Source organism: Phalacrocorax carbo, chromosome 2 (assembly GCF_963921805.1).
Source record: "Phalacrocorax carbo chromosome 2, bPhaCar2.1, whole genome shotgun sequence".
NCBI lineage: Eukaryota > Metazoa > Chordata > Aves > Suliformes > Phalacrocoracidae > Phalacrocorax > Phalacrocorax carbo.
In genome coordinates this window covers 20799680-20811805 of record NC_087514.1, presented here as the reverse complement: position 1 = coordinate 20811805, position 12126 = coordinate 20799680, and the positions used below count along the sequence as shown (strand labels likewise).

Genomic DNA, 12126 nt, shown 5'->3' with positions numbered 1-12126 from the left:
AAAATGGCAATGGAAGAAACCACCATTTACATTGCAGTGGGTGGGAACCCACAAAACTATATTATTTATGGCATGAGAGCCGTCAATAGAAGCATGATTCTGGGACAAATGTGACTCTACTTATGCAATGGAATATCTTTCACTTCAGTGAGATAAAAAGAAAAACTGGCCAATCTTCCCAGCAGAGGCAGGAAGTAAAGAGAAAGGCCAAGAATAGATATATTTCTAGTTTAAAGAACATGCATCGGTCCCCTGTTGATATGCAGTGTTCATTGTATTTACAGATAATATACAAGTTACTGTAGTACATCAATGATTAGTTATTATTACTATAAGACTTTGCATTACTTTCATCTAAAATCCAGTTCTTTGAAGGTGATTAAGATCATTATTTTTATTTTATATAGAGGAAATTTTAGCACAGAGAAAGAAATCATCTGCCCACAGTACACCATCTATTTTGATTATATTTGCAATGATAATAGTTCCTACGCTCATTCCCACTGTGGTGTACACCTACTGCAAAAGAAAGGCCCTTTCTAAAAAAGGCTTACAGTCCATGTAAGCAATGCGGATAAAAGAAGTTTTCTCTGTTTTATTGATGTGAAAGTGATATGGAGAGGGATGAAGACATTTGAATTGCAAGGAACTGCTGAACATAGCCTTATGGGTAATCTGTAAGTACTGTTTAAAGTTAAACAAGCTAAAACAATTGGCATGTCCAGAAACTTAATACCTGCTGAGATCACCAAGATTTGTCCCATGGTGAACTTGACACACACACACAGTTGATTTCAGGATCAGGACCAAAAGGCCAAGATTACACACGTCTTTGGTAGAAGTAGATGATGATACAGGATCTGATGATCCATATTTTAGCGTAATCATAACACTGTCCTCTCCTGAATTTTATCACTCCCAAGGACAGAGAAACAGAACTTGGACAGTGTATGCCAGGTTCTTGCTTCATTACAAGATGAAACCCCATGTGCTTTTTCATTTATTCACATATAACTATACTTCTGAGAGAAACAGTTGGGCATAAAATGTGCTTTTTAACATACCCGTCCTTTTCTTCTGAAAAAACAAGGCAGACCATTTTGTCATGTCACAGACCATTTCATCATAATGCCAGCCGAGTCAAAGGTGAACTTAAATAAAACTTATTTGTTTACTGACATGAAGGCTTTACACCCTGACACATTGTTAATATAAATAAATAAACTCTGATTATTAAGTACACAAGAATCAGTCTCTTGAGCAGCCAATAAAATTTTTTTGCTAACCAGATTGCACTGGATAAAAACTCAAGTATTTATATACTTAACTATTGCTTGGGTTAATCCCAAATTGAAATAAGTTTATAAAATAAGTAGAATGAACTGCCTCCTGCACACGTCTGCTCTCTCCATGGACTGCAGGGAGAGACCACAAACACAGTTTAGGTGAATTACTTAATTTTGAGATGGCTGAAGTCAAAATTAATCCCACACTAATTTATTCATATTTCAAATTGGTCAAGGGAAATCTGTGTAGTTCAAGAGCGTTCAATGTAATCTAACCTCTCCAAAATAACATTTGCTGGAATTACAGGTTATAAACAGTTGTTAGATTAAATACATTAAATTGTTTTTCATAACCAGTAGCAATAATGGTATATTATTTGATCAGCTTTGCAACTAGACACATTTAGGAAACATATTTCTTCATAATATTTTCTATTTTTCGTCATTATCTGGTTCTTTACCTTCTTCTCCCAATAGCTCCTTGCCTATTGTGGTGTTAGTCTTCCTTACATATAACCCTGAACAAGGTCTTTCCACCTAATTGCTGATTCCTGCCCAGCAGCACCAGTCATGCGGCATTTTTTGGCAAACTGTCTGATCTCAGTTTAAACAGCCCACTAAAGCTCGTACAGGACACTGCAGTAACTACCTCACTTTTAAAGCTGTTTGCCTTATTTCAATGTCAAATGAAGATACAGGAAATAGATACCTTAGACCTAGTCAGACTTACCTCACAGCTGGTCTTTCTAGAAGGGAGCTGAGAGTGAAGCTGCGGAGTGAAAGCACCCTCTGCCCTCCCTACTTAAACCTGGCCGTTACATCGGCAGCAATATGAGCCTTAGGTCTCTAGAAGGGCAGCCAGGAAGGAAAATAGCGTTACCCACTGTACTGAGTGCCGTGTCCAGGTTTGGGCAGCTTGGGGGCTGCAGGGGTGGCGTCCGTGAGGAAAGGCTGGGGCTGCCCCGTGCCAGACAAAGATGGGCCGAGCCAGCTCCAGTGGACCCACCGCAGGGCACGGCTGAGCCCATCAGCCAAGATGGCTGTGCCTCAGGGCAAAGATATTTGAGAAAGGGTAAAAACCACCACATGACAGTGTGAGGAGTGAGTGAAACAATGCCGCAGATACCAAGGTCAGAGAAAAAGGAAGGGAGGAGGCGCCAGGGCAGAGATTCCCCTGCAACCCATGAGAAAGACTCTGGTGGAGCAGGCATTTCCCGTGGAGGACCCCAGGCTGGAGCAGGTGGAGATGTCCAGAAGGAAACTGCTGCCTGTGGACAGCCCACGCTGGAGCAATCTTACCCTGAAGGACTGCAGCCCATGGGACAGAACGACGCTGGAGAAAGGAAAGAGCATGAGGAAGGACAGGTAAAGCGTTGTGAACTGACCATAATCCCCATTCCTTAATGCCCCGCACTGCTCGTGGGAGGGGGGAGGCGGGGGGGAGGGGCGGTAGAAGAATCAGGAGTGAAGGTGAACCTGGGAGGTAGGGGAGAAAGGCCTTTTGGGGTTTGTTTTCATTTCTCACTATCCTACGCTGTTATTAATTGACAGTAAATAAGGCTGTTTTGCCTATGACAGCAACTGGTAAGTGATCTCCCTGTCTTTACCTCAGCCACAAGATTTTTCATCATATTTTCTCCCTCTGTCCTCTAGACGAAGGGGAGTGAGAGAAACGCTAGGTAGGCATCTGGCAGTTAGGCAAGATCAACCCACTACACACACTCTCTGAGATACTGGATTGCTAAATATTGTGACTTTAGGTACTGAGCCCTTGTGTAGCACAGAAAGGGACAACACTGGAACTTATTCTTGACTCTCACTTCACTGTTTAAAGTCATGTGCTGCTGAACAGTTTTTTCTTCCATTTCAGCATAAACCCCAAATGTTTATCCTTCACTTACTCTTCAAATGAATCATGGCTCCAAGTATGCTCTATTCAATTGAGTCCAAAGGAAGAGAGGGATCCTTCTACATGTTAGGTCTTTGTATCCATTAAAATTAGAAAGATGAACTACTGAAGATTTTCTGTTTCTTTTGCACTTTAAGGTAGTTGATAATGTCATAATTTATTATTAATATTTTTCTACTTTAAAGTGCTCATACAAGTTATCCCTATGCATTCAGTAGCAGGAACTGCGGTCATATGACTAAGTTGCCGTGGAGCAAACTGAGATGCAAACTTACAGTGCACATGAAAAGTGGTAAAAACCAGCTTTCATTCATCATACAGAAGCTAACGCAGTGCAAGTACACACCCTAGCTCTTTTAGCCATTTCATAAATATCACCTATAGTTGCACTTAACCATATTTGCTTCTTCCATTTCATTAGCTGCTTAGAACAAAGTATTTACACACCACTTTGTGATGAACAGAGAAAGAGTATAACAGACCAACTACTCATTCTTACCTGTTTTTCTCATGAATTTTCAGGATTTCATGTGTCTGTTGCAGCAGCTGTTTTTCTAGCTTATATGTTGACAGTGAATTTTCCAGTAGCTGAATTTCAAGTCGGGATGTTTGATTTAGCACCTTAAGGATAAATTAAAACCATTAATGTTTATATTGTCCTAGTTATGTTGTTATAGCAACATAATGCAACCATTTCACTCTGATTTGATGATTCATCAAAAATTGTTTCTAAATCCTTTTTTAACCTCAGCTGCTCAGCTGGTGTGAATGAACTCAATCAAGCTGCACTGATATGTACCAGCTGATATTCTGGCACCCTGTTTACTGTAGAGTAATATTAGGCCAACAGAAGATGGAAAGGTGACTGCCAAATAAGCTTTATTTCAATGGAAAGAGCAAGAGGCGTGCCTCAAATGTGCATTCCTACAAAGCATGCTTAAACCAGAAGAGTGCAAGGGTGCTTGGACTGAAGCCAAAGTATTGTGTCCACTGTTTTGTAAACAGAGATCCTACTTTAGCTTTCCCCTGAGTTCTCTTTTGCAGTGTTGGCAGAAATCTGGTGTCTGCTTATGTTATCGCTACTTGCACTCTTACACAGATTTTTAAGATTCAGGCTGTGATCCTAAGCATAGCTTTATGCAAGTCTCTTTCACTTTAGCGATGATCTGTATCAATAGCACCAGTTTTACTAAGTACATCAGATGAAAAGAAGCCTTTTAACTAGATGAAAGAGGTTAGATTCTAACAAAAAATAGTTCAATAGTGGAAATAACAACTTTTTCAAGAATGAAAGCAATAACGTTAATATTAGCTGATTTTGTTGGTATATCATCATTCATTACATAGAGTCTGGAGGAGTGTGTGTAAATTGTTTTTGTAGGTATGTGTGCACACAACAACTGAGATGCAATCACTTCTGGAACTGAACATGGTGCCTCTTTAATAGAACCTATCAGACCTTCCTTGGAAGAGTATTTATCTGTATCATCATAGGATTGTATGGTAACATTTTCTCATGAGTGCCCAATAGGAATTTGTTACAGAACATAAAGCAAAAAGAAGGGCTCTCAAAATCAATCCAGTACCTTATTTTTGTTTGACATCATTGACATTCATGGACCAACTCAAGTTGTCCTTTTTTAAGGGTAGAGGTTGAAAAAAGTTGGAAATTATCACTATGCATCTGTTATGTTATTCAAGATGGATATATTTGGAAGTGCCAGCAGGCATCACCACAGTTTCAGAGGGATCTGGCAGGATTGAAGGTGTATTACTAAGGTTGGCAAGGGTAGGAAGACAGAAAAGCACCAACAGATTTCCAAAGAGGATACATCTATGGAGCCACCTACAAAATGTCAATAGGACTTCAGGCAGAGAAGAAAGCCTAAAGGGAATCAGTGCGATTTTGGATGGATCAGGGATTGGGAGGGGTCGGGGAGATTTTAAGGAGATGGAGGCTTTATCTTCAGTGCTTTGGACTCCTCCTTACTCTGGTATGAATACCTCTTATTACAAGCATGAGATCCTGGCCTGCCTTTCTTCCTCTTGTATCCTACAGAGCTTCATCTATCTGCCATGCAACTGGATACGTCCATCACTGCCAAGAGCAGCCTCTGTTTACTTTCTTGAGACCCCTGCACCACTTTTTTCTGATTGATGGTATAGCCAGGAGCTTTCTCATACTGCTGAAAGAGGGGAGGTGGGAAATGCAATCACCAAGCTGAAAGTCAGAGCAAATACTGCAACAAGGAAGAGCCACTCCTACTGAGATCTTGAACATCCCTTAAATTCTCTAGCAATAGGTAGGGAAGGAGGAAGTCATCTGCTCCTTCATGCTGTTGCCAGTGATATCTCTACCTCAAAGTTGCTCCTCAATGGAAAAAGTGAGCACATTTTGTCTCTTACATGCTTAAAGGAGGAAAACACGAACGAGTACTCAACACTTCACCTAGGTAGGTCTTTTGGGATATAAGAAGAGTTCCTACACCTCCTTTTTCTTTACTGAACAAATGATCCTACAGTCCATAGTTCTTTACCTCTTATGTTTCCATTTAGATGTTTTGTTGATAATGAATTAAAGCTTTTCCCAAACATTTTCATAAGTCAAAATACTATGTTTTAGAAACTGTGGTCACCTGAGATCACAACACTTATAAGTGAATGTTGATCTATTAACGAAGATGTAGAAAAAAATATGCAAGAAACTTGTGTAAGACAGTGTATCTTCCTTTCATAATTACTGTTGTTTCTCAGTGTACCGTAAAGAAATTACATAAAAACTGGATAATGATATTGTAAACTTAAGGACATTAGAACAGAAAATTTGATCTTTCAATAAGTACTTACGCTACTAGAACAAACCAAATAAACACAATACTTTAATTCCCCTGTTCTAAATGAACAGCGAATGCAGTACAGCTGGTAATACACCATATATTACAAAGATGGGGGGAAGTCAGCAAAAATAAAGAAAACAAATATGCATCTTAAACTGATAAAAGAATCCAGAAGGCAAAAAGTAGTATGTATCTTTGCAATAAGCTCAAGTATGAAATTGTACTCTGTGTTATTACTCTTGTCACTCCAATCACAACAGTGATTTTAGTGCTAGGAATCATATGGAGATGGTTGTGTAAATTCATGTGATGTTATACAGTTTTATGGTAATAACAAATACACTGTGTTTTATAAAGAAGCTGATGCTTGTCCCTCTCTTTTCATAGCTGAAAAGCTGCAGACATACACTACTTTTCAAAAAGCTGGAAACATCTTGCAGACAATAAACAAACTTTCTTGTTATAATAAAGAAGCAAACAACAATGGAGATCAAAGACTGTTTTAGCTTGAAACTCATTATTTAGTTTGACACTTGTTTCATTCACAGTTGGTAGCTGGGCTGTTTATTTAAAGTCAGATGCTGATTAAGTTTCCTGGGCAGTCCTGCCTGCCTCACATACATAGACCTAAATACACTAATCAAATTAAATCAAAAGAAAGACACATAACAAGGTCAGTCATCACCACTGTTAGTACCAAGAAACAGAGTGCGTATGTTTCTTGGAGCCCTGTGTTTATATGTTTTGTGTGGTAATGCAATAGAAAAGAAAAAGGATGGGAAAAGTTCTCTGCAATTAACAGCTTTTAGAAAACTGCTCCGGGAACATACCTGGGTTTCAACATCCGTGAGTTTTCTTGTCTGCTCTGCTGTCTGACTGAGGAGGCTGGTCCCTATCTCAAGCATGGTGGCGGTGTGGTTTTGCACAGCATTCTGCTGCAGCTGCACCATCTCTGATTTCATATTTTCCACAATGTAGTTCTCAAGCTGTAAGAGAGAAAATGTTGTAGCTGTGGTATTTTTACTTGTTCAGGCTTCAGGCATTTGGTGACACATGGGTGCATAGCTGGCATTCTTGACAAATGGTGACATTTCAACATTTTCAAGGGGAGCCCAAGTCTCAGCTGACCCTGTGACTGTTGGGTTAGGGACCTGACTGTCTGGGTAGCCCCTTCTAGCCTCAAGGCCCAATGTTTTTCCAAGTACCAAGTATTTTCCAAGGCCTGCTGGCATGAGCTGGAGCAGGCCCTGCCTCTTCCATCTGTGTCAAGGCTGCAATGAGCATCTGAGATAGAGATGTCATGGCAGCTCCAAAATGAACCCCTAAAAGAACAAAGCTCATTACAGGGAAATATCAGGTCCTACCTGTACATCATAACTTACATGCGGGTCCTACCTGGAAGAGATCCTATGATATGCTATCATCTCCCCTGGATTGTTCCTATCTCACAGTCATTCAGCAATATGATTTTTTACTGGGTTAGACCCCCCACAAAGAGTTTCACAAACTCAGCAATAAATGCAGCTTAGTTTAGCTGTGACCAAAAAATTGTAGAGGAGTGGAGACACTGTCATGGCAATAAAAAAGTTGTTGACCAAAATACATAGGAAGTTGCTTAGCTCCTCTGCTTTTGTTGTCTTGATATTGTTTGGCTTGCATTTGCAGTCTGTTGAACAGAATCTGAATTAGGACACTCTAAATTGGATACCCCAGAAAGAGGGTCATGTTTTGTTTTGGCTTGTTATAGTTAACATAGGAAGGGTCATTCCCTTCTAGCTAGGTCCTTGCCCTGCCACAACAGACCATAATCCCAGGACTAGTCTGCAATATGATGAGTTTCTTACGTATACAAGCATTGTTCTGGCATCTTGCTTGATGTGCTCCATGAAGTATTACATAAATAAAGGTGGCCAGAACATTGTTTTCAATACCTTTCACTAAAGTCAGCTGGAGTCCAGCCAATTTACACCCAGTGAAGATTTGGTCCTCAGTTTCATTTTGTGGCTGATCATGGTTTTTTATGGTCAGCTGATTCCAGACTTAAGCAATCACTCTTTTACCTAATAACTTTAATCACATTGGACCTGCTTCTGCAGCAGTAAGCTTCTTTCGTTGTGAAAGGTAAGCTGCACAACTAGTAAGAACCAGATGGAGTTGATTTAAAGACTGAAGAAAGGCGCAGGAGTCAGATATACAGTGTGATTAATAAGAAGGGCTGCTTCCATCTTATCTATAAACATTCCTGTGCGTAGGGATAACTACTGTTGGATGTTTTGATGAGCCACATCAGCTGAGCTCACAAAAGATTTATTAAAACCTTAATCATTTATGTGCACTTCCTAGTAGTTTTGAAAACATTTTTACAGAGAAAGAACACTGCCACGATGTAAAATATTTTCTGCATAAGACAGTTGGTGGTGGTTTGTTTGGTTTTTTGTTTGTTTACCCCAATTTGGAGAAGCACCCATGACAGCCAAAACTGAAGTGGATGTCCTGCAGTTTCAGACAACAAAAACATTTGCTTGAATTGCCAGGTAACCACTCTGGGCTGGAAACTTGCAGGGTGTTTTAAGTGATGGGGAAAATTTATTGCTGAATTCTCTGATAAGTATTAAAATGAGATTTAACAGCCAAGGAAAACTGCATTGCAAAATCTCTGCAGTGGTTGTTACCATTTTCCACTTCCAGTGTAAGTTTACTCTGTTTTAGTTTGTTATTGTGAGTTAAATGTTACAGATATTAAGCTAGTTCAAGGGAGATTTTACAGATCCATCTCATTTCTACACCATGCTTTTATATACACAAGTATTTTGCCTGTGTATCTCTTTCACATCAAGTAATGTATTTTTAGTGACCCTTTGCTTCTTGTTGTTTTATAACCAGTATCTTTTTCCCAAACTATCCCCTGGTTGCAAATAATCCCTATGAAAGAGCCCACAAACTGGATGGTTGTGCTTCCCATATTCTGGGCCAGATTCTGGAACACCTGAACAAGAAGTTCAAATTTCTCCCACAGCTTTCACCTCCTAAAGAAATACAGGGCTCTCAAGTACAATGGTATCTCCCATGATGGGGTACCAACACATACATTTCCTCACATCCAGTGTTTTTTGTTTCTAGATGGAACCATCGCATGTCTGTGGTGTGGCTGTACAGCACTTGACTTGTTAGTTCGCAGCTTTCTGAAACTGCTTCGCTGTACATGGGCCGTGTGTGGTGCATGTGTGTGATGGATGTCTGGGAAAACCCATGCAAAAATATGGTGGCTACACTTATTACATATCAGAAATCAGAAACTAGATATTTTCACACATCAATAAAAAGAAACATTGATAGGGATATAAATATAGAAAGACAAAAATACATTTATATTTCTAACTATAACTTTTTGCCTGTTATTTTAATCACATTACAGAAAGGAATGTATTTGAAAGATCTAACTTCATCTGTGTGGAGCTACAGCAGGTTTTGACTAGCAAGAACACAGGCATAGATTGAGGCATATTGCATATCTTGTGTTTTTAATTCTTGTAGTCTAACACACTCCCTGTGGTATCTAGCCTTGGGCAATTGCCCTTGGTTACTCACCCCTAAAACAACCTCTGAATCTGAGACTGACTCATTATAACAACAAAGCTGATTTTCCTGTTTCAGAACTACTCATTAAATGCTTTTGTAAATATTTGGTGTTCGGTACACTGCCACAATAGTTTTCGTGAGCACATCTCAGGAGTATCGGGAGCTATTCACTCAGGCAAAGGAGGGCAGAACAAGGACTGAAATAACGTGTAGGTTCTGTAACATTATTTCCCTTTCCTTCCTTCACCCACTTCTTTTAGTTTGCTCAGTAGATTTATTGGTTGCAATACTGGCCCTGATAAAATCAATGGCAAAATTCCCATTAACTTCAGTAGGCCAAGATTTCACCTATTATTTTTACTGCGGGAAACCAACATTAACCAGGTTCATTATGGCCAAGCACTGAGTTTTATCTGAAGACTTCCATTCTTTGGAGGCTTTGTATTAAGTGTACTGAGCTTTCTTTATGGTTAGTTAAGAGGAATAGCATCTATTTAACAGGTGATAAAAGGATCTTTGCAGGGTGGCCTCACAGAAAATGTGAGATGCAGCAACCTATTCACAGAAGTATATTCAAGAACATTTATGGTTTTAAATTATTTTTTAGAACCCCTTCATCTTATAATTAAGTTAAATTCAATTTGTCCAGAGACTCTGCACTAAACAGTAAATATATAATGCATGATGAAATACTCTTTTCAGGTGAATCTACATTTTATATTTAGATTTTCAAATCTTTATAATACTGTTTCTTCTTATTTCAGTTACTTTTTCTTGAAAAACTGAAAAATATTTCTTTCTGCATTTTTTTCCTCCCATCCCAGCCCTTCCACTATATGACTTTCTAAAGTGCATTGATGTCCCTGTTATTAATTCAGCTGCATTTGCGTTCAGTAAGACTCATTACATTGCACAGGAATTTTTAGTAATGCAGAATTACTGGTGGGATGCATAATAATGTTATAACGTTCTCAAAAATAAAACTGTCAGAAGGTTCAGTGTTATTGTTTAATAAACATTCCAGAGGATTATGCATTAAAAGTAGCTAGCTTTTCCTGGACAATGTTTATTGAATAATCCTCACAGAAACCACTCAAACACTAATAGAACTATTAAAATGGAAACTGTAATTCAGGGCCTAAGTAAATGATAATGGTTTGTGACAGATGGCTTATAAATAAAATAAGAGCTTTTTCTTTTACTTTGATCAAGTAATATTGGTCCCATGTAATTATATGGTAAGGACTGCTATAATATCCAGATGACATTAGGTTTTCATACAGTGCCTTAGAACAAGAATGCAAGTTGAAATAACAATAGACTGCTTTCTCTCTCCTACCATTAACCATGTGTTACACATCATTTGGAATAATGGAAAGACAAGGTTCCAGTGATATTTTGTAAGAGCTGTTTTGTCTTGTCTTGCTTTGCATACCTGAAGATGTACTAGTAATACTATATCACAACAACCAATGAAAGTTCTTTTCTTCTTTCTTTGTTTTTCTGTCTAAGGGAGGGTCATACGTCCCTACACTGACAAACTGCCTTGGGGAGTTAGATGTAAATGTGACATTCAATGTAATTCGTATTTTATAAATACGCAAACAGTCTTAGTAAGAAAAAATTGGAAGAAGTTGAAATATATAAAATACCATAGAATTTCTTTAACTTTTGCAGAAGCCAAAGGTGTTAGAAAGGAGTTTGTCACCAAGCAAAGTGATTTTATTTGTGTAATACATGTATTTAAAAAATAGCATCTTCTATGAATTATTTGTCAGTGAGAAAAGATTGATAAAACAAATTTACAGTGATGTAGCCTTCTCATATTACAGATTCTAGGTGTAGAGACCAACCATAATATGTCTTTCCACTCTTTCTGACTGTATGTGATCAGTGATAATCAGGGGGAATGAACATGGATGGCACATAAAGGCAATGAATAATGCTAATCTGTACCTGACCTGGAACGACTTTACCTGGGCTTTAAGCATGTGAAGGAAAGTGCACATCAGCCAGGAAAAAAAAAAAAAAAACAAAACCAACTGTAGATATACCATCAAATAGACAATGAAGGTGGCTACTTTTCCAAATCTATCCTCAGTTAGACTTAGTAGGATTGCAATACAGATTGCACCAAAGGAGACAAGAAGTGATCTGTCTGAGGAAGAAACTTCCTCAGATCTTGAGTAACTGTCTACATTAAGACGATACAGGATGCATGCTGATAATTCCAGTGAATTTATTAAATCAATCATTACTGAGATAAAGTGAAAGCTTTAAGTGACTGGAACACACACTGGACTCACAGGAAGGCCTGTTGGGATATGTAGTATATGAAGCTTTCACAAAGAAATCATTGGTTATGAAATATTTGTGGGTTTCAATTCTAAAAGGAACCAGAAAACTAATCCAGCAAACCTGTATGTAGCCAAACAAACATTTTTGAGGAAAGCTGGCTATAGAAACTCTGCTTTATCTTTTTTTAAAATACAATATATCCAGGCTTTTTGCCTTA

At 38.6% G+C, this 12126-nt stretch overlaps 1 protein-coding gene and 1 long non-coding RNA gene across 2 annotated transcripts in view; one reads left to right on the top strand and one right to left on the bottom strand.

Moving 5' to 3' along the window:
- The window catches only part of ANGPT1 (angiopoietin 1), a 172880-nt gene that overhangs the window by 86794 nt on the left and 73960 nt on the right, over positions 1–12126 (bottom strand). The window contains exons 2-3 of the mRNA XM_064442236.1: positions 6863–7018; positions 3695–3816 (exon numbers count right to left, since the gene is read on the bottom strand). Of these exons, the coding sequence (XP_064298306.1) occupies positions 3695–3816; positions 6863–7018 (278 nt within the window). The remainder of the gene's footprint in view (positions 1–3694; positions 3817–6862; positions 7019–12126) is intronic.
- On the top strand, positions 2051–6515 carry LOC135311861 (uncharacterized). Its single transcript, XR_010371400.1, has 3 exons — positions 2051–2651; positions 5255–5648; positions 6420–6515. It is a non-coding gene; the product is annotated as an uncharacterized LOC135311861 (long non-coding RNA).